The sequence below is a fragment of the Harpegnathos saltator genome, unplaced genomic scaffold (assembly GCF_003227715.2).
Source record: "Harpegnathos saltator strain DR-91 unplaced genomic scaffold, Hsal_v8.6 scaffold58, whole genome shotgun sequence".
NCBI classification, from domain to species: domain Eukaryota; kingdom Metazoa; phylum Arthropoda; class Insecta; order Hymenoptera; family Formicidae; genus Harpegnathos; species Harpegnathos saltator.
In genome coordinates, this window is record NW_020230404.1 from 335,909 (window position 1) to 358,420 (window position 22,512).

General features: G+C 48.0%; 1 protein-coding gene and 1 long non-coding RNA gene across 8 annotated transcripts in view; one reads left to right on the forward strand and one right to left on the reverse strand.

Annotated features, from left to right (window-relative positions):
- LOC105183426 (uncharacterized) overlaps positions 1-22,512 on the reverse strand; it is a 75,975-nt gene that overhangs the window by 3,036 nt on the left and 50,427 nt on the right. For 6 of the 7 annotated variants that reach the window (XM_025303945.1, XM_025303944.1, XM_011141523.3 and 3 more), the window contains 2 exons: positions 11,639-11,732; positions 2,798-3,134 (listed from right to left, as the gene is read on the reverse strand). In XM_025303945.1, coding sequence (XP_025159730.1) covers positions 2,798-3,134; positions 11,639-11,732 — 431 coding nt within the window. The remainder of the gene's footprint in view (positions 1-2,797; positions 3,135-11,638; positions 11,733-22,512) is intronic. The other variant, XM_025303947.1, reaches the window with a different exon arrangement.
- Positions 1,744-11,690, forward strand: LOC112589678 (uncharacterized). The gene is made up of 2 exons (XR_003113698.1): positions 1,744-2,783; positions 11,586-11,690. It is a non-coding gene; the product is annotated as an uncharacterized LOC112589678 (long non-coding RNA).

Below are 22,512 nucleotides of genomic sequence, written 5' to 3' on the forward strand. Positions count from 1 at the left end.
TAGGTAGACGCCCACCGGGGACGCTAAATTTAGCGTCAGGCCGGAGAAGCATCGAGAGCTGCACCCATTTCGCCGGTGTATTTATATACATATTCTCTCCTCCTCTCTCTCCCTCTCTCTCTCTCTCTCTCTCTCTCTCCCCGCTGTTTTATTACACTTTAGAGAATTTTACTTCAACCGTGGCTGTCCGTCGCGGCGACTCGGACCGTTACACGGGATTACACAACTTTGTGCGTTGTGCTATTAAATTTGTCGTTAATTAACAAATTAACAGCGCTCTCGTCGATCAATATTAATTCATTCCCCGTCGCGTGACGTCTCGCGCGGGGAGCGGGGAGGGGAGGGGGCCTATTTCGAGAGTGCACTAAATAAAGTCGCGACTTCCCGACGGCCGGCCTCTAAATAAAGGAACTAATCTGCCTGATTGTCGCCGTCGCCGACCGCCCGCACGTAAATTTTATCCGCCGCCGTGTGCGATCGATTAATTGCGCGCGACGGTCTAAATGGAGCGACGACAAATTAGTCTTTACGAGACGCTCCGTTATTCTTTCCTTCCTTTTGCTCTCGTTCGCGTTCGCGCGACGACGCGCCGGGCGAGCATGGGCGGAATTAAAAGAAACACTACGTCGCTCTCTATACATCACGATCGAATCGGCTCCGCCACGTTCCAGGTTAAGGCGGTGAAAAAGCGCGCCGCAGCTGCAGCCAATCAGAGAGCGCGACTCGACCGGCGGGAATAATCGATCGTCTCCAAAGTAGCGTACGAAGCGTGAAACCGCGATGGCCGCGGGTCACTGTCCCTACTATCGATTCACGAAGGTACTTGCTGCTATTCCCCCCCCCCCGAGTGTTACGAAGAGTGTACACGGACGAGAGATTACAGTTTCTCTCTGTTATTTCTAGTGAAAAAAGTCACAACATTTCGAAAAAGTCCCTGTCGGATATGGCGTCCGATATATTCTAAAATTTCGATACGTCGCAGAGAAAAGCTTCTATTCACTTCTCAATCGAACCTTGTTTCCACATCCATTCAACTGAGATGATTAATAACAACAAGAGATTCCAGAGTGAAACGCATAGGCGTGGGACGTGCTCGTCACAGAGACGGAGAGAATCGTAAGGCTCATTATCGCGCGCATAAGTCGCGGGAAAATCAGCCCAATGGAATCGCGGCCGCGTCCACCGCTTTCTACGCCTGCGAATCTTTTTCGGGTGTCTCCGGTCGACGTCGCGCGTCCTCGAAGCATTGAACAGAGGCGTAGCAGGGGCGAACCAGTAAAATCTGGTAATACTGGCTTCACCGGTTAGCCAGTTAGCTGTTGCGAGCGCGGTTAGATCGACCGATAGATCGCGAGAAAGGGCGGTCAACGGTTGCTCATATTCGCGCGGCCTGTCTCTCTCGTCGGTGCCATTGGCACTTGAATTTGCCCCACGTGACCCCCTCGCCCCGCGAGATTTTTGCTCGGCAGATTCAAAGATCGAAATGCGAAGTTTCTGAGGCTTTTTGGAAAGTTCATTTGCGAAATGGCTGAAGACCTCGGGTTTGGAATGGGTTCGTTTCGATCTCGTTGCATCGCGCGTTTCGCTCTTCGGGAATATGAACGTGACAAAAGCGCGTGTGTATCGTTGGAAGAAGAGTCGAGTAAACGGCGTCCCTGAGAGCCACTGGCGCGATCGTGCTCGAAGTTAATGCCACTGACCTAAGCTAATCGTATTTTGCCAGGCAAATAATTTAGAAGCTACCAGAAAGAACACCGGGGCCAGTGCGTCGCGAAGGAATTCTGCAGCATCATCATCGTTGTCACGGACGTACACACCGAAAATACACCGCTCCTACCGCGTGTAACTGTAAAACTACTGTTCTTTTTTTATCGCGCATTCGCATGTACAATCAGTCCTGCGGAGGTTACGGTAAAGTTGCAACCCGCATAATCTCGGCGAATTCGATTCCCGGCGGAGGGGGGGGGGGCTTCTCAGCGCCGCGAACGCAGATAAGGATTGTTCCGCGCGTTCTCGGTAGTTGAAGTTTCCGAACTTTAGCAGCGTCTCGCCTCGAAGAATTATAATAGCGAAAACTACTGAGAACTGTCTTGACAGATCTAGATAAGGACATTCGCGCGAAAGAAGCCACGTCTTCTCGTCTCTTACTTGCGCAGAGACGTTAGATCGACCGGAGTTTGTCTTCTACCGCTCGACATTTCTTTCTTCCTCTCCGAGCAAAGTTCAAGCGAGTTGGGCGATCTTGATCGCGACGGAAAAACGAAAAATTTTTCCCTCCGAAAGTCGGTTCTTCAAATCGACTCTTTTCTGCTCGACTTTTGATGTTTTTCACAAATCGGTTCTTTTGAACGTTGACTCCGGTTGAATTCTTCATTAAGCGCAACAACGCTGATGAATAATCATCGTTGTTATATCGACGAATCGAAAGTCGATTCGTCTGCTGAAAGAATCGACTTGTGCAAAAAAGAATCGATTCGAAAGGTTTCTTCAAGATCGATTCGAGATCGCCCATCTAGGTCCCCTGGTGTTCGTTTCTACCGACAAGTTCCGCAAGTGTTCACGGCAGTCGGGCGGTAGAAGACAAAGTTCAGACCTCGAATCTGCACATAGCGCCCGTCATTCGGATCGCCCCGACTTGCCGCAGGATTTGCATTCGAATGCGCCCCTTTTTCCCGCAGACGGCGGTAAAGGAAACAGCGACGAGCTGCCGACGACGAGAACGGTTGAGAACCACCGCGTAGTCGCGCAGGCGCCGCGCCGGCGTAAAATACAAAATATACAAGGTGAGCACACCAACCTGGTCGTTGTACAACGCGTACTGCGCCGGCGGCATGTGGGGCGGCGGGTACGGGGGCGGGAACTGCCACGCGAACGGCTCGACCGGATTAGCGGACGGCGTCGTCATCGTCGCTGTCGCCATGGCGTAGACATGGTGCTCGTCGCAGGTGTTGCCGAGATCGGTCGACACGGTGGTAGTCGTGGAGATCTGCGTGCAACAGCCGTCAGGATGGTGCTGAGCCCCGACGATCGCCGCCGTCGCCGCCGCCGGCGGCGATGTCGCCGTCTGCACCACCGTCGCCTCCGGGTGCACCGCGCCCGCGCTCGAGTGATGATCCTCGCGCTTTCGCAGCTTGCTGCGGACAAGGCGGATCGCGATCATCGTTCCGTTGCTGCCGACCATTTTCCTGCACTTGCGGTACAGCTTCGCGAATTTGCCTATCCTCCTCCTCGCGTACGTGTCCGCGTTACCCGGAAGTTCCTCACCGCCGCGCCTGGCGGCACGCGAGTCCTCGAGGTCTTCCAGGGTATAAGCGCGCCGGAAGCCGCCGAAGGTGCTCTCGCGAGAGACTATCGTAGGGATCGAGATCGAGATCGAGATCTCTACGATCGAACTCCTGCGAGTTCTCTTTCTCTTGCTGTTTTTTGCGGGACTTCTCGAGAACGAAGCTTCCCAGGCACCGTCAGGACTCTCCTGCAGTTCCGGGATTCCCGACAGCTCCGAGAATCCACGCGACGCGACCGCTATTGGCGGAATCTAATAATGTACGTTCTATTCAAACGTCAAGGAAAAAGCACACACTCCGAGAACGTATCGAGACGCTCTGGACTTCCCTTGAACGAACCGAGGAATTTCTAAAGAACGAGGATAAAACGAACGTGGGTGATACTCTCAGTCTCTCTCTCTCTCTCTCTTTCCTCTTCCTTTCCCTCACGCGATTTTACGTTACACAGAACGCTGAGCTGTCATCGTGAAATCAGCTGTCTGTCCCTCTCTCTCTCTTTCCACGAAGTATCAGTCACCTTATCGATTTTTATTCTCTTTGGCGTCGTTGTACGACTGATCTCGGAGATTTAGGAACAATTTCTAACCTTCTTTATCTTCAAGACTCTCGCATACATTCATGTGCCTCACAGATGAATGGCGGATTTGGTTCCTCTATCTATCGCTCTCTCTCTCTCTCTCTCTCTGTCTCTCTTTCCGCTTGGATGTACTCAACACAGTCCCTCTCTTTCTCAGATATTACGTACGCGCGCCAAGCTTTTTTTCTAGGTTATTCTCCGTCTCCGTCGCACGCGACACGCACCTCGCTGCCTGCGTCTCGTTCAATCAAACAGCTGTACGAGCGAAACTCCAGCGACTTCTTCCTCTCTTTCACTCCTTCCGTTTCTCTCACGACAAGGATCTCACTGTTTTTTCACTTGCGCGATACTCGCACTGACTAGCCTCGTGGACCCTTGACACTCGATCATCCGGAAAAACTCTTGCTCTCTTTCCTTCTTTTCCTCTCCCTCTCTCTCTCTCTCTCACCCTTTTTCGCTCTCCTTCTGTCTCTCTTCTCCTCCACGCGCGTGGACACGAATCGAAGAAACGGCGCACGGCGTCCTGTCTCACTGCCGATAGGCCGTGCAGCCGACGTGGACTCTCGACTACCTGCACTCGTTCATCGCTCGAAGCCAGCGCGCATCTGAGTCTCGGCACCGCGCGCCAAGCCTTATGTAGCTCGCTGTGACGTCACGAGCGCGCGCGCCCGCGATTGGCTAGTACGCGCGGCGCCGGCCAATCGCCGCCGCGGCGAAATTCGAACGGTACACGTCGCCCGTCCCGCACGTCCCGGCGCTGCGTTCAGCGCGCTGTCGTCATAGTGTCGCGCCAGTCGCGCCGGAAGGCCGACCAGCGGACATGTGCCTTTATGTCGCGTAACCGCGACGCGTAACCGACGCGACGCGGTACGAGCGACGTCCGTGGCCTCTTGTTTCGCCGTTGCAGCGCCGTCGCCGTTTCATTCGCTATACGTGTGTGTGTGTGTGTGTGTCTTGCTCGCTCGCTCACTCACTCTCTCTCTCTCTCTCTCTCTCTCTCTCTCTCTCTCTCTCTCTCTCTCTCTCTCTCTCTCTCTCTCTCTCTCTCTCTCTCTCTCTCTCTCTCTCGCTCCATCTCTCTTTATCTCTCTCCTTCTCTCTTTGGTCGATTGCGATGTATTGCGATGATTAGCGAAACGTATTTAACATTTAATCGCTCCGCGCGTACTCCGCTAGGGGGATTCACGCGTCCGAATGAAGGTCGTTTTTCTCTTTTTTTTCTCTTCTTTTTTTCTGCGACGGCCCGACGACACAAGTATATTGCATGACGCGCTTGACTTTATCAGCATTATATCAAAAATTTCGTGACGTATCTGTACGATTTGTAGCGTGCATTTCGTAATATGCGGCTTAAGTACGTAAATGAGGGATGGACGGTCGCGATTTACTTAGCGCCTCTCCGCTTTATTCTCAAAGCCGTTTTCCATGCGCTCCTCTGTTTTCGATTCGAATCAAATGGAGCAAAATCAGATCGAGCTGGAATTAATTTCGACTAATCGAGAGCGAGTGAAACTTAGTCGCATGAAATATGCGCGAAGGAAAGCGCAGAATGTCGCGTGTGGTTAAATTATTCAAGACGAGGGGGAAAAAAGCGTATCGAAAGGAAAGGCTAGGTAAAACTAAATATATGACGAATCGAACTTAAATCGAATACACAAATCGGAGACGCGTGGCACTGCCGAACGCGATAAATCTCCGAATTATTTCAGTCGATAAGAAAAGAGAGTTAAAAAATCTCGAGTTAGCGCGCAAAGCGGAAAATCGAATCGAACGGCGTGAAATCTGGATGAGGCTGAATTCGGTGAAACGAACGATTTCGAAAAATCGAGGGCAATCGCGATGGGGGGATCTACGCTGAATCGCCCGGGACTTATCAGACCGCGATAGGAAATAATAATTTAGAGCCGGCTGTATCCGCGATTATGTAACAACGACTGTAACGGCGCCTTTATTACTTCACAATGCGCGCGCAGAGCTCTCTTCTGCGTTACACGCGTGACGTTTATGCTGACTTAACAATAATAGCAAGCAAGGTCCTCATCTCTCTCTCTCTCTCTCTCTCTCTCTCTCTCTCTCCCTCTCTCTCTCGCTCTTTTTTGGAGCTGCGCAAGCTGCCCCTTTACATATGCGGTCCATCGTGGAGTTTCTCGAATTATACTACATTTTGAGATGGAACGCTCGAAATGAAAGCCAAGCGAAACAAAAGAGACAGACTGAACTTTATCTGCGATATTTAATTTAATTTAATTGTAGCGAAGAGCGGAAATAAAATACAACGTGAAACACAATGAAACAAAGACGGCGTGAGAAGAAGATTAATCTCTCGACCGTTAAATTAAATTGACCGTCGGATTAAATTAAGTCAAATGAAATAAAATTAAAGTCAATATAGTTAAATGAAATGAAGTAAAATAAAACTGAGCTGCACGAGTAGGAGATAAAGCGAAATAAAATAAAATGAGAATACCCGCAAAGGTGAGCGAGAAGGCGAGAGGACGGGGGAGGGGAGGGGAGAGCTTTACTGACAACTTTTTCAGATATACCAGATTAAATTGGACGGAACAAAAGAATATGCCACAGAGAGAGAGAGAGAGAGAGAGAGATAAGGCGAGCTAATAATCTCAAGGCGACTAATATCCGCTCATTCAAAATCTATTCTCGTGCGTGACAGCGTAGATAGGAGATTCCCATTTCTTAGAGTCGATCGTCATAGAGTTTCTTCCTCCTCTTCCTCTTTGTCGCTCGATTTTTCGTCCGGTCGTTGTGATGTAGATACCGGGAAGCGGGCTGGTAGGGAGGAGGAGGAGGAGAGAGATCTATTGATCCGGTTATCGGCGCCCCTGGCTGCAACGCGATAACGAGTGAATCACGCACGCGTCGTGCGAACAAAAGTTAGGAGCGAATGACAATGAACCCCGTATTTTCGCGGAAAATTGCAAAAGCCGAATTTATTTCCGTCGACAGCACCACGCCGGCTGCTGCCGCCACTGCCGTCGCCGCAGTCGCAGTCGCAGCCGCTGCCGCTGCCGCTGCTGCTGCTGTTGCTGCGACTGAAGCGACAAAAAAGCTTGTTTACAGGTGTGACAGGTGATCCGGGATCGTAGATCACTCGGTTTGCTCATTCGTCAGCTGATAAACAAGGTCGAGTCCCAGACAACGCGACTGCCTGTCTTACATTTTGACAATTTGCGCGAGCATAAATCTCCTCCTCGGAACGAGAGAGAGAGAGAGAGAGAGAGAGAGAGAGAGAGAGAGAGAGAGAGAAAGAGAGAGAGAGAGAGAGAGCTCCTATCAAAAATGCGCGGGAACGCGCGATAAAAGGTTGCAGCGCCGAACAACGTCTAATATCGCGAAATACTATTCGACGCTAGTACAACGACGATCCCGTCCTGAAGAACTCTCGTTCGTTCGTGTCAGACTGCCTCGATTTCGTCGGCTCGTCGCATTAATCTTCGCTTCCACGCGAGAGAAAGAACACGGACTCTCCGTGTGACGCGATGGGAATTCTCGCGAAAAGATCGCATTTAGCGCCGGCGAGAATAGAAACGGCTCGAGTTTCCAGGCAGTTGTCCAAGTGATTCGTGGAATGAGGCAGAAAAATGTAAAAGCGATATCTCGTAACCAATAATCGATCCCGCGGCGGATGCATTCGGACTTGAACTTTCCTTATCTCGGCCTCCGCGACGGCTCTCCGTAATTTCCGACATTGTCGCGGTGATTAGGATCGCGTGTTGATGTTTCATCGATGTTTTCACGCGCAATTCTCTGCAACCGGTAGATATGCGCCGACTCTCTCAGCGCAGCTCTCTCAGTTCCTTGGAGTGAAATTTCAACGGAGAAGTAAAATGACGGATGATTCGAGAGACTTCGGAGTCGGATACTTCAAGCTCGATTAGATCACTCACACACTGAGAGAAAAACATCGAAAGGATAAAAAAATACTCGTTCAATTCACTAATAACATATTCAGTCAAATTCAATCTCTTTCATTTAAATAGAACAAGCAATCGCTCAGCTGAAAAGCTGCGGTTTGAAGAAAATAAGATAAATGTCCCAGTAACCGGATTTTAAGCGTACGGTCGTCACAAAAAATACAATATATAATATTAAGAATAGTTTTAATGTAAATATTTGTATTTATTCGAAAACTTAAGTAGTTCCCTTAAGTAGAGAGAAATTATTTAAATCAATATATGTGTATTATTAATGAAATATTTACACAAGTAATTAGAAGCGCATTAATGTACCAGTGATCGGACCAGTTGAAACAAGTTACGGCCCAATGTTTGGATATAATTTGTTCCAGTGTCTGACAGCAATTAGAAAATTAGTATGCGCTAACAGGAAATTATATAAATATATATACATGTTATCTTTTAATAAATTTATTAACGATTGACCGTTATTTTGCCAAATTATAAGTGTATACTTATTTAATTAATCTTTATCTTTTAATACAAAAGCATCAAATTGGATATATTCTTTTCCAACTAACCGTTAAATATTAGTTTTTTTCTTACAATAATTATTACTTTCATTCATTATTGTTAAAATAAATAATGAATATTTTTTTTCAAAATAATCGGATACTGGGACGTGTCTGGTCATTGGGACGTTTACCTTATATGTATTTCACCTCACCTAAAAGCAATTCTTCCTGTAAAAGTATTAGCGCATATAAAGGTGTCGTTGGTAGCCAACGATAAATATTTCTTATCTTCCACGTATCTTTTCTCCCAGTGACAGAAATTCGCTATCTCCGAGTGAGATTTCACCGCGAGAAATTGAGAGAGTGAATTTCCCTTTTCCACGGGGTGCTCGTTTGTCTCCCTCGGGAAAAGGGACGGAGCGGCGATGAAGACATCGCTCCTCGTGGCGCCTCGCAGCGTCTCGACGGTGTCTCACGGCGACGACGGCGACGACGGCGACGGCGACGTCGACGACGACGTCGACGACGGTAGTGTTCCAGTGAGGAACGTCCAAAAGGGAAACAAAATATACACGAGCAGCCACGCGTCGAGCCTTTATCGCTATTTCCGTCCGGTGCCGCACGCGCACGCCAGACGTTTGTGCGCCGTTTTCAGCACGCGTCTCGATGCCACGCGACACCGACGCGAACGACGGACGGACGCTCTCGAGTTTCGAGCTCTTGTTTTCCGTCTGCTCCCGCGTCTTCATTCCGCTCGCTTCGCATCTCTGCTTTGCCTCTTTTCAATGAATTGAAATGCTCTCTTTTCACACAGTCGCTCGGCATCGGTTCTGCGACTTCGGATTTCGGATCGCGCGCGCGCGCGCCAGACGCGCTTTCGAGAGAACGTGCCGCGGTCGATTGTGTGTTTGTGGAACTTTGCCACACTCTTCTATATTATATACACTAGACCGATAACTGGTCTCTTTAACACGTCCTCTAAAAGTTATGTATTAAAATTTCACGCATGCGCATTGCAAGGTCCCGAAAGGAATGTAATTGCACGGTGCGTACGGCACCGTAAGACATTTTTCTTCCAAAAAATGTTAATATTTATCCAATATTTAATATTGCCTCTTGCAATGTCATATTCAATGACACATTCAATGTTCACATAAATATTAAATATTGGATAAATATTAACATTTCCTGGAGAGTAAAAACGCTTGTATGGTGCAGTTACATTTACCTCTCGGGATCTTGCGATGCGCATGTGCGCACAACTTTATGTTTTACATTGGGGACGCTTTTATACATGAAAACCACAATGGAGGTTCTCAGTTTGATTTATACATATATAGAGAAGTTTGCGAACTCTGCCGAAATACTCGCTCGTTGAGCGTCGTATCGACTCGAGCGATATATAGGTATATGTACGTATTTATATCGTTGTTGTTATGCGCGCAGAACGGGCGGAACTGACGGCTTGAGAGAAAGAGAGAGAGAGAGAGAGAGAGAGAGAAAGAGAGAGAGAGAGAGACACACACAGATACGCATACACATACAATCGATCGTCTGGCAGCGACAATTGTTTGTACGAAGTTTCGCGGAACGTCGAACGTGTGCGGGTCAATAAACCCGTATCGTTTGTAAATGTCAAGATCGTGGGGGAAAACGGGCGGATAAGTCCCCGATAAGCAGACGTCGCCGTCGGTCTTCCCCCGCGTTACTTCCCGGTAATCCGCGAATTTAACGCAACGCACGCGAATCGACACGTGATTCGCGTGTTTACGAGAGACTCGAGACGCGAAGTAACGAAAAATGGATTAAGCGCGGGGATTATCCGACTCGCTCTTCGGACTCGGGCGTTATTTTTAACGTAAAACAAATCCGCGCGCCATCTCGCAAACCTTTCGATTCTCTTCTCAATGGCCGCGGCTCTCCGCGGTGATATTCGCATGTTTTCGCCGAGAGAAATGTGCGCGAGGGTGACTTTCACCAAACCTCCGATTAAACTAATCGGCGATTAACCGACGGGATCGCCGTCGGCAATCTCTAGCCGTGCAATCTTCGCCGTCTTTGGCGATTAATAACCCAAAAATTTCATAATAATTCTGCACTTTGGCGGAATAAAGCGGTCGATATTGTCTGATCGATGACAGTTTTAGCTAAAAATTGTCAGGCAAGAGAATATTTCCTCACTCGTTTTTATAATAATCTGTTTTCTTTTTATTTTCCTCGTTGGCGACTCTGCCGGCTCCATCAATTAGATTAATTAGAACTTGAAGAGAGTCAACCTGAGAAGGCAGGGGGGGTCCAGCTGTCACCTCAGAAAGTCTAATTGGGGAAAAAACTGCTCAGCGAAGGAATTTCGCACGAAGCCGTAACGGTTTCTATTTGCCCCCTCGCGATTTGCGAAATTCGTACAATGTAGGATGCCGTGACATCCTGCGCAACAGGATACGGGAATTTTGTGTTTAATCGGCATCGCTGTTAATCGACGAATAGAGAGAAGAGGAGCAGAGCAAGAGAGAGAAAGAGAAAGAGAGACTCGCGAGTCAGTTGACCTTAATTGGCGGCGATTTTCAGCGCCTGATTCGCCGATGCGAGTCCAATTAGCGGGTGCAATTATCGCGTGCGTCTTCGTCACGCGAAATTATTCCATTCCTTCGCTGTTTTCCACCCACGCTCGTTTTCCTCCGAGCGCGTTTTAGCGTCGTTTTTCACGTCACTCGCGAAGCTGTACCGTCACACTTGGTGTCTAATGCGGGCTATCTAATTAGAACCTTTGATGACTCAGCGTGTAAAGGACGAAATAATATACATGACGTGTCGATCGAGTGTAAAAAGTGTCATCACGTTTAAGCGGTCGTTACATGACTGTACCGCTCTCTTGGGAGAGCCGCGAATTATAAAATTCGCTTCGTCGGAGGAAACGAACGACGAATAAATGAAAGGGAGAAGGATGTTAAAATTTAACCGACGTAGCATTATTGTGAAATTATAACTCCCGCGAATTCGCAATTATCGCGTTATCGGTGAAGTGCGTATCTCTATTATTTTTCAAGCGATAAGCGACATTACTAATTTCGAGAGTTTCCCGCGATTAATCAAAGAGTCGATGCGACTTTTAAATCCGTATCGAGCATTTTGTGATAATGAATGAAACTTAATCTGAGACACTAAGAAATAAGTAATCAAGATGAAGTAATAATCACCATATCAACAACCGGCACAATTTACGGAGAATCATCTACGTCAGAATGACTTAACGTTGATTCCTAATGATTATTTCATGCCAGGACTTTTATTACAGGACAGTTCGTGATAACGTTGCTGATAGGGCGGAACAGTCTACGATATACTCACCTGATCGTTACGGCCAGCAGGACGATGATGACGCCCACTAGAACCATAGCAATCAGCACCCCACATATCATGTAAACACTGTCGGTGGGTGGATCTGCAACAAAGAGATTGTTTTGCTGACTTTGCTAGGCACGAAAGCGGAATTAAAAGAATAAAAAGAAGAAAACACGCATTTCACGTCAAATCGCCCCGTTGCGGGCGAGAATGCATCAAAATCATGAAAATTCTCGATGTCATCAAGTCATATGAAGAAAGATGTGTCAAGGTACGCGAAATCAATACGCGATATTAAACGAACTTTTCCAACAGCGAATGTAAAGATTGAGATATCTGAAGAATTCGATTAAAGTCTAAACACTTGACAGAGTTGAAGTACCGAAAGATTCAAAGATCTGAGGACTCGGGTATATCCAAAGATCTGAATATCCAATCGGAGATTGGAGGATATGACAACTCGAGTAATCAAATTCACTGTTGCATAAAGAAGTAAATATTAAAATTAGGGAGTTTTTGCAATACTCGTTCAGAAATAACGTCGCAATGTATGCGACCAATAGTATTCACGATTTACGTTTACCGTATCTGAGAGACGGTATTGCAAAAACTCCTCTTAACACCTCTAAATCCCATAAAAAATAATATAATTATACAGAAATGAGAAATGGAAATTATGTAATCAGCGATATTAAATATTAATGCGATACTAAATAAACGTTTCTCCAGAGAGAGAGAGAGAGAGAGAAAGAGAGAGAGAGAGAGAGAGAGAGAGAGAGAGAGAGAGAGAGAGAGAGAGAGAGAGAGAGAGAGAGAGAGAGAGAGAGAGAGAGAGAGAGAGAGAGCGAATGTAAATATTGCTCGCGGAGAAAAATGTTTGGTCGAGTGTGAATCAATTTTCTGGCGAGATATGAGCGATCCAGAAATATGAATTCCGTCGAAGCTGACGAAAAATCTCGATAATTCAGACTGAATTCTGACAATTTTAATCGGAACTCATACTTCACTCGAACACTTCTCTCTTCGTGCGGAGAAAAGAAATTTGAACGAATCTCCCATGAAGATAGCATGAATCCGATGTCAATTTGTTAGAAGAAATAAGAGGCTCGATAAGATGATCGATCAACTATTTCCATCGCGAATGGAATCCAGGTGCACGGGCCGAAGGGGGGCAATGATGGCGCGGTGAAGCAATCGAGAACGAAGTGGTCCGGTTGAGGAGGGTCGTCTGTGGGCCGACGAAGGCCGAGCCACATTTTTCCCCGGTTTTTCTCGCCGCGCAAGAAGAAGAAGAACTCGTCGTCCTTTCAAGTTCAATGCCACCTCCGGGCCCAACCTGGCGTAAAAGGGACCGCGGAAAGGGCGCCGCCGTGGCGCGAGTCGTCTGCCGCTCCTCGAAACCGGCCGAATCGTCTCTCGACTCTCGACTCGCGGTGCAGGCGGCGGAGATCGCGTGAATCCAGCGCTCTCCAGCATCTCTCGCTGGAGACGTCTCTCTCGGGAGAGAGTCCGCGAAAACGCGAGCCACGTCGAACTAACTGGAAAGATTTTTCCGCGGTTGGAGTGCTCGTTTCGAGTGCGCTCTCTGTAGAAATAAGACACGACACTTGAGTTATACGGAACTCTTCATCAGGAAGCTTCGTCAAGGTATCCTTCGCAAGGCAGCGCTAGGTATTCAAATATCGCGAGACACGACAATGCTCCTCTCAGGAAATGTTCGCTCAGGAGGAACTTCGTCTCCGCCGAGAACTTTGGCCAGTAAATAAAGAGAAAACAAGATCGGCCGAAACGAAAGTCTCGAGTCTCGAGTTAAACGAACTCGACGTCAGGGTCGAACGACGCGCGGCGAGCCGACTGTTCTGCCTCTTTCCATCCGGATTTAGACGTCCTTTTCATCTCTTTTGCGTAAGGCAAGTTCAATATTTAGCTCAACGAGAGACGCTCGTAAAGCTGCTTCGACGCATCACCGGTCGTATTTACCGTCCGATTTCCTTGATTTCCCCCGACCGGAGGTGGGATTACCTATTCGTGTTATGCAGTTGGACGAACCTCTCGATGACTGAAGCAACATCTGTATCGCGCGTGCAACTGCGTTTCACTTTGGTTTCGACTAAATTTTGCGCTCGAGCGATTTGCCCCTCGAGCGTGGGATTATCGATGCGACTCGAATTTGCGACTTGAATTCGTCGCCCGGCAGCCTTCCGCGAAGGATCGACGTAACCCTGAGGCCTGCCTGTTTCCGTCGGATCTTTTTCCGCTCCGAAGGACGAGACCTCCCTCGCGCGAACAACTGCGACGTTTCGCGCCTTTGTGGCCTAAATGTTTACGAAACGCGAGCGCGTTTCGCGGGTCGTTTCGCGGGGTAGTTTCGCGGTAGACTCGCTCAGCGTGAATCAGCGTAATGTCCGGAGCGTCACGAGCGTCGCGACGGCAGCGACAGCAGCGCAGTGGGGCCAGATGGGGACATTCTTTGGTTGAAAATTCTCTAGAGACCTAAATTTCCAACCGATCATCGACACCAATGGATGAGGTTGATCCTAAATAAATTCCGAAGAGATCTGTCTTGCTAAAAATTAAAAATTAAAAAAAAAAGTTTTTCCTCGAATTACTAGCCCCAAAAGAGGAAAACGCGAGAAACTTGTGAAATACTCATTATTCGACACTTATTTATCTATCTAATAGCGTATTCAGCGGATTGAAACTATGAAACCAATCAACAGACACCTCGACGAAATTCATCGATCTTGAACGCAGAAACCCATTAACCCAAAACTCATATGCCCGAAATACAAGAACATCAAATATAGACCTGTTGAGCACAGAACCGAGGGAATCTTGGAATCTTAAGCCCTATCAACCTAGAAATCTATCAATCCGAGAACTTTTTAGCTCGTGGATGCATGAAGCCGTATATATTAAGAGCCCTAAATAGTCCAAGAACCCAATCTAGCCATAGCTAGACCCAAGACCCACCGTACTTTAGAAACGATAAACCCTTTTAAGACAAACCCTAAACCCATGTACCCTGAACCGAGAATTTTTTCGAAATTTCAGCTAGACAGATCTCTTTGGAATTTATTCAGGATCAATCTCATCCATTGGTGTCTTCAACCAAAAAGTGTCATCTGGCCCCACTGTGCGGCGGTTTGTTTGGAAGCTGTCCAGTTAACTGCGTATGCACGATACGTTCGCGCGAAACAGACACTACAGGTTGCCATCAGCTGACGCCGTTGGCAGACTTCGAGTTGCAGACTCGCGAGACTCGCTTCTTCGGCCTCCCGCCCGGATATAATCGCCGGGGCGTTTCAGGGAAGCCAAAGTCGCGTTCGCATCAGCCGCGAGGACGCGGAAACAATTTTAGGAAGCGGGCGGAATCGTCAAAACATGTCAGGACGCGTGATCGATCATCGCGAGCTACGACGTCGGGACGCTTCGGGGAAGACCTCGTGGTCGCACCGCGCCAGAGTCACCTCCGAGGACGCCTCCGATCGATTTTCCCGCCAGTGGCGAGAGATCTCGTGCAGAGAGAGAGAGAGAGAGAGAGAGAGAGAGAGAGAGAGAGAGAGAGAAATATGCAGAGTTGAATTTACGGTTAAATTAATTAAATTAAAATTAAAATTAAAATTAAATTAAAATTACGGACCAAGGGACCAAGGGCGGACTCGGGAGCGGCGCCTCGAAGCTTCCATCGAGAGAGAGGTCGTCGAGGAACTGTCCGATAAAGACTCGCGACACGTGATAACATCTTATCCTTTCGTTTCTTGTCATCTAGCCTTCATTGATTTGCCTTGATCGCGAGATTCATTCCGCGACGCGATCATCTCCATTCCGCCATTCGGCGAGCAGCGGTAATTACACGGCGCGATGAAAATCCCACTTTCGGATCGTTACTCTCTCACGTTAATTAGAGCCTGCTAATCGACGGCAAAGTTTCAGAAAGCTGGCGGCTGGCGGTTTCGCGATAGGCGATAGGCGGCGACGGTATCGAGCGCAAAAATCACGCGTTACATAACGATCCGTATTATCGGCGATACGTAACGACACGTGCCGTACTCGTTAATAATGCAAGAGCGCGTTCCTGTACGAGAGCGCGAGCGCAAGGACGACGCATTAAATGTTTTAATAACTAAAACGAGAGACACTAATAAAAGGAATCGTCTGACCTCGAGATGTTACGTATCTGAAAAACCTACGGTTTCTCAGGCTGCGACTCTTGGGGATGTCGGACTCTGCCGAGATGTTTCTCAACTAGCATATTCAGAGAAATATGCTTGCACGATGAATAGTCAACAGTCAACAGTCTTGTGTTTTTTTCTGTGCCATGGATCGACGATGATTAAAATTCGACACTTTCGATATCGCCCGGTGTTTACCGATGATAATCGTTACGACGGCAGAAGAGAGAACGTCTTCCCGTGTTTCGCAATGATGGAGGAAAAATAGAGGAGGCTAGGTGGAGAGAAAGAAGGAGGGAGGGGGGAGGGAAAGGGGGAATCTGTATTCCGAGTTGAAAAACGCGGCTTTAGCAGAGGAAGGATGTTCGTCGGAGGGAGCGAGGATATACATTTTGAGGAAACTGAGCGGCTTATTAAATACGGTTTCCATGTTTGGAGAGAGCGGGAGAGAGTACGACGGGAGAGACAGAGGAGAGAATGCTTCGCGGTATGGCAATGGTTTCGCTATTGGCCGTTCACTTCGCCATTTCTCGATGTAGGACACGGTCGCCTGAATCACGTCACGGTATCAAAGACTAAAGATCTGGTCGCGGTGCTTCGATGTGTCAGTTCCGTGTTAGTCAGACCGTCGCCGGCAGTCTCATAAATCGCCGTGTTTCTAGATATGTATAAACATATATATATATTTTTTCTTTTTTGACATACTATATACATATATTCGAATGAAGTCCGATACAATGTGCGCGAGGCAGATTTTCGAGGATTCTTCGAGCTTCGCTCAAGTCCAAGAGACCTCTCTTCAAGGCTCCGCGAGGACGACTTGAAAGACTTTCGAGGCGGCCTAAAGTCTCTTCGCATCTCGCAGCGTCAAAGTATCCTCGCGGATGTCCAAATATCACCTTCCACCTCGCGATGTACCGTAAAATATTTATTTATTTATTTATTAATAATATACGGGTCTGAGACTCTTTTGGTGTACAAAGATTGAGACAATAGTATACGAGTAAGAAAGCTCTTACATGCAATAAAAAGTGAAAGAAAGCGAGGAAAAAGGAAGAAAGAAAAAAGGGAAAGAAAAAAATAAGAGGGAAAGAAAAGAGAAAAGAAAAGATTTCCTTCAATCTTCGGATACTCCCCTTGACAGCGTCTTCTAAGAATCCCCCCGCCACGGTTGCGCTCCTTTTATCCTTGTGCATTCCCGTGGATTTAAGAGTATCCTCGGATACCTCTCGGAAGCCTTCGCCGTATCTACAGAGACGCATTTGCTGCGTGTCGTCTTTAATTAATTAATTAATTTTCCCCGAGTGTTTTCTGCATAATCGTCGATAGTCACGACGTGCGGTAGTAATCTACGATCTACATCTCCGTGTGTTCGGCTATCTTATCCGTTATCTTAATTGATTAATCTGAAAATGGACAAATCGAGCGTACGACCGTAGTTAAGCGGGGACACTCGCGCGGACTTTCCCTCACCTCTGAATGTCACTTAGACCGACACTTAGACATGTATACGCACGCACGTACGTGCGTAAGCCGATATTAAGCAAATCGCTCGACGCTCGACAAACGAAGCGGTCTCTCTCGGTTTTTCCATCTCGTTCTAGCCGACTATTCAGCCCGGCGCTGCCTGGCGCTGCGGTAACGCAAATCGCCGTGACGTGACTCGCGAACGTCGGATTCGCCGTCTTACGCAACTTACGAACGCGCAGACGGCGTTTTTTTCCGCGATTCTGTCGCGTGCCGCCCGCCCTGTGCCCGAATTGTTTTCCAAGCTCGCGGGAAACGTCGGAAAAAGCGGCCCATTTCCCGCCGCGTTTCCCGCGAATTTCCCCTTGACATCCGCGCGATTACGAGATTTGCGCGAGATAGCGAAATACGGAGAGAGAGAGAGAGAGAGAGAGAGAGAGAGAGAGAGAGAGAGAGAGAGTGAGAGAGATTTACCCCGGAATACGTCGGAATGACGTCTCCCAGACGTCGTGCTTGCGCGGAGCGAGTGTGCAGGTTGTTAATCACGAACCTGACGCAGAATAGTATTCGTAGTCAGATCTCATGTATTGAAGATCGCCTTAAGTTTATTTTTAGATGCGTCGTAGTCGATAAAACGACCCGTGCAGCGTCTGAAGACAAACTTGAGAGAGAGAGAGAGAGAGAGAAAGAGACGAGCTTAAGATCCTAAATATAATATACAAGGAAATTAAGGCGAACGCGCGCGCGTCGCGAATACACAAGACTGCACTGCAAACCCGAGTGTGTTATTTTGACACGTATAAGCTGAAGCTTTCTTCACGCGTTTCTTGTCGTCTGAAATCACGTCATTTGATGCTGATTTCGATATCACTTAACGCGTTTAAACGCGTTAAACGACGTGATTTAAGACGACAAGATACGCGTAAAGGAAGCTTCAGCTTATACGCGTCAAAATAACACACTCGGGTTTGCAGTGTGAAAGCAATACGGATCGTGAATGTAAAGCTACGAACACCGCGCTTCATCCGATTGTTATTCCAATTCATTTCTATGATTGATGTGATTGTTATTGATTTCATCTATTTGCGGGATGTAATGTTTTGATTATTTCAGGCAACAACTGGAGCCTTGAAAGGATTCTGCGAGATCGTGCGAGGCAGATCTAAATCGAGTCGCGATGTACACTTTGGACCTTCTTAAACGGACTTGAGCGTGCGTCCAACGAGACACAACCTCCGAACCAAACACAAACACAAACACCAGCGCAGCAGGGGCAATTAATAAAGATCGCGTACACACGGTGCTTCTCCTAATCTTCTCGTACGTCGAATTCGTCTTATCGGCGCCACTTGCGATCCCCGATGCGTACCACGTGCCGCCCCCGCATTAGTCCTATTTATAACGGCATAATCGAGCCGTTAGATTATCCTGCTAAAAATAGCAACTCTATCGCGGATAAGATACTTGTCGAGCGATAAACCCGCAAATATAACTCATTAAGTGTATACACGTCGCGACCGGGCAGTTCCTCGTACGCACACATCTCGAAATCCCGCCGATCAGCGCCGATCAGCGCCGATTAATCGACGTCGAGCGCTTAACCGTTTGGCCGTCGTCTCCCTGGAGCGGAGAAACCCGCTGCTATTCGCCGCAGCTAAGACGGATTTTCATTCATTCGTTCGTCAACGTTAATTTCCTGATCAACTCGACGCGAATTCGCGCTATTCGATGATTCGCTAAGTCAACCGAGTCGATAATAAATAAATAAAGAAAATAACGTGGTTCGTCAGTTCGCTCCGTCGTGCGGAATTTTAATTTCTCATCTGTGCGGTTCTTCTTCTCTCGTGGTGTTGTTACGTCGCGTAAATTAACAGGCGCTGCCACGGCGACGTCGGCCGCTGCGCGGTGCGCAGCCACGTCACGACGACAGGGTGTGATGATCGTCACGAGAAATAGAAGAGCGTCAACGTGGACCGCGCCCGCTCCGACAACGATGACGACGACGACGATGAGAGCACGACGGCGCGGGCGGCCGGGCTGAAAACGAGACTAGCGTCGCTCGCTGACGCAAGCGTGTGACGCAAACTTCATTTTCCCAATCAGCGGCGTCTTCCGCGGCTCATTTCGCCGAGTCGAAGAGTCCCTGAAGATTCTCTCGCCGACCGGGCCAGGCGGTGCCAGCGCCTGCCTCTGCACAGCGACTCTGAGACACCTTGCGCACAGCGTGGAACTGTAAACGCGTTTCTTGGTAGCCGGGTGACGCGTCGACGCGATTTCCGCACTCTGTCTGATTAATGGCCGCGATTAGGCGGCTCTCCCTGTCGCGCGCGCGCGCGCGCGTGTGTGATTCACGCGAGATTCATGCACCATTGTCCATCGTGCTCGTGGCGTTTATCTCTCGCAAGAGAGAGAGAAAAAAGGAATCTGCACTGTTCTTGCGCGTCGCACGTCATTCATCCACGGAATACGTCTATCTGGATTAATGGAAGCGAATCAGACGGTCTCTTTTCCTTCACTTTCCGCTCTGCCCTCTCGCTCGTCACCCTCGCGATGACGCTGCCGCGACACGCGAATGCGACACGTGTCGAACGCGACGCGGACTCGCTGCAAGTTTTGCACCGGAGCCCCACGTCACGTCTCTCTCGTTTATCGTTTCTCTCTCTCTCTCTCTCTCTTCCCCCTCGTCGTTCTACTCGATTTATCTCTGCGCTATCTGCGCACGTAGATCGCTTCCGAAGTCGCAGGCTTGATTAACACGCGCAGGGCGAGAGGAGCTATTTTCACGAGACAAAAGGGGAATCTCGCTCGGCGAGAGAGAGAGAGAGAGAGAGAGAGAGAGAGAGAGAGGGAGGGAGAGAGAGAGAGAGAGAAGAATTCGAGTCTGATGAACCGCCGCGGCCGGTCGGCGTGTTTACGCGCGCCAAGCTGGCCGGCTCATCAGCGGGGCTGCATTTCGCGCCGGCGATGCACTCTCTTTGAACGGCAGCCAAGGTATATCGCAAGGCGCGATGCACGAGGCGCCGTTGCATTTGCGTCAGTGCGTTTTCTCGATAACGCGAGGGGCACGCGAGACGTCGGCGGACTTCGCCCGTCACGTCCGCGTCGTCTTCGTCTCGGTCACTGAGGTAACTTTGAGAGCCGGACGTCTGGCTTCCGGGATCCGCTCGGGTCGAATTAATCAACTTAACGCGAGTTGGCGCCCACTTGCGCCCGAAGCGCCCGTCCAAGTTAACGGAGGCATTACATGCGGAGCAGGCCGTTTTTACGAATTTACAAAGGCTGCTTTTACGAATTTTTTTAACAGAAACGATAAGATCAATGTGGATGTGTTGAAATTTTCACGAGGTATTCATTAATGTTCAAAGTATAAAATAAATTTGTTACTGTCTATGTGGAAAGTACACGTAAAACTTTAAACGTATTTGTCTGGAAACATCATTTTCTTAAACTGTCGACACGATTACGAAAAAACCTACTGCAGTAGACATGTAGCTTTTTCGCCCCTATCTCTTGCAATTATGCTAAAAAAAGATGAATCAAATAAAATACGAGGCCTGTTCAAAAAGTATCGAACCTTTGTTCGGCAAAATTACAATTATTGATTCGCATTCCGCATGATGTCCTCTCTTGATGACTCAAATCGGGTCCCTTTCAGTGGCATTTTCAGCCTGGGAAATAGCCAAAAGTCACATGGAGCCATGTCGGGTGAGTAGGGAGCCTGATATACATGAGGAATGTTGCGTTTAGCAAGGAAAGCCTGAATCAAATGCGCAGAATGGGTGGACTGGTGCGGAATGCGACGGACCGGCTTCGCACCATTCCAAAATCTGCGTTCCAGATGTGTTTCCAACAATGGCAGAAGCGCTGGGAGAAGTGTGTGCATTACCAAAGAGCCTACTTTGAAGGGGATTAGTGTTTCAGACCTCCAAATCAATAACTGTAATTTTGCCGAACAAAGGTTCGATACTTTTTGAATAGGCCTCGTATTTTATTTGATTCATCTTTTTTTAGCATGATCGCAAGTTGAAAAAAGTTTTATTTTCGATACTTTTTCTTTATACAGTCATCTCAGTATTTTTCCAAACTTCCAAACCTTTCCCAAACCTTCACTGCCTTCATTTTGGTACGGACTATAATAGCAACCATATATTTCAAAAATCTTTCTCATTTTTTTGGTTTCAGAGTGGAGTGAGAGGCTCGGAATTATGTCGATAATAAACATAGATCTCGCAAACGGATGACTGCATTTTTATCTATAATTACAAATTGGATCGGTTCTTGTGATTGAATAAAATTTATTTTATACTTTCAACATTAACGAATACACTGTGAAAACTTCAAGTCTATTCATCTTACCGTTTCTGTTAGAAAAATTCACAAAAATAGCCTTGAAAACGGCTTTCCGCATGTAATTCTCCCCTTAACGCTGCAACGTGAGTAAACTAATCTAAATGAACGACGCGTGATTGATCGAATATCCAATAGTTAATAATAATAGTAAATAAATGAAGGTTGTGCTTTACGTCCATCTTGCGGTAGCAAGGCGCCGACGAGATCGCATTCGACGTAACGACTAATTTCACCGGCTCCCGCGAGCTGATTATTCTGTTGTTCTCCGCGATAAACGACGGCTGGGGGTCTCGACAGCGAGCAAAAATTCTCCTTCTCGTGAGCGCGCGCTTCGCTCGAACGTGAAAACTGCGAGTGGGTTTTAGCCGGGCCTTAACCGCGCGCGCGCGCGCGTCACGTACGAGTTTATCGCGGTCGTGTCGTAAATTTCGACGACCGTAATTCAGCGCCTCGCGCACGCTATCGCTCATCGCTAAACGCTTATTGTTGTTGGACGATTTTGCGCACGAGCGACGGTAATAATGTTACACGCAGGCGCTTTCCCGAAAGCCGCGACCGCGATAAATCGATCGATAATACGAGGACGTACGAAGGACGCGCGACCATGACTTTACTCGTGATTGAACTCTCGCCACGCGCGCGCGAGTAAACAAATTTTTTAACATACGACATAAAATGTCGGAGTTATGTGCAATCGTCGTCTGCATCAGATTGAAACTGCATATGAACTAACACTCGTCCATCATCGCTGATTAATATTTAAATCGATCGATTATTAATATTTAAAATTTCCACAAGGCCCTCCACTCTCGTCGCAAAGTCTCTTAAAAAGGAAAAAGAAAAAAAGGACTCGTCGGTCGAGTCAAAGCTGTGTCTCTTTCGTGGCAA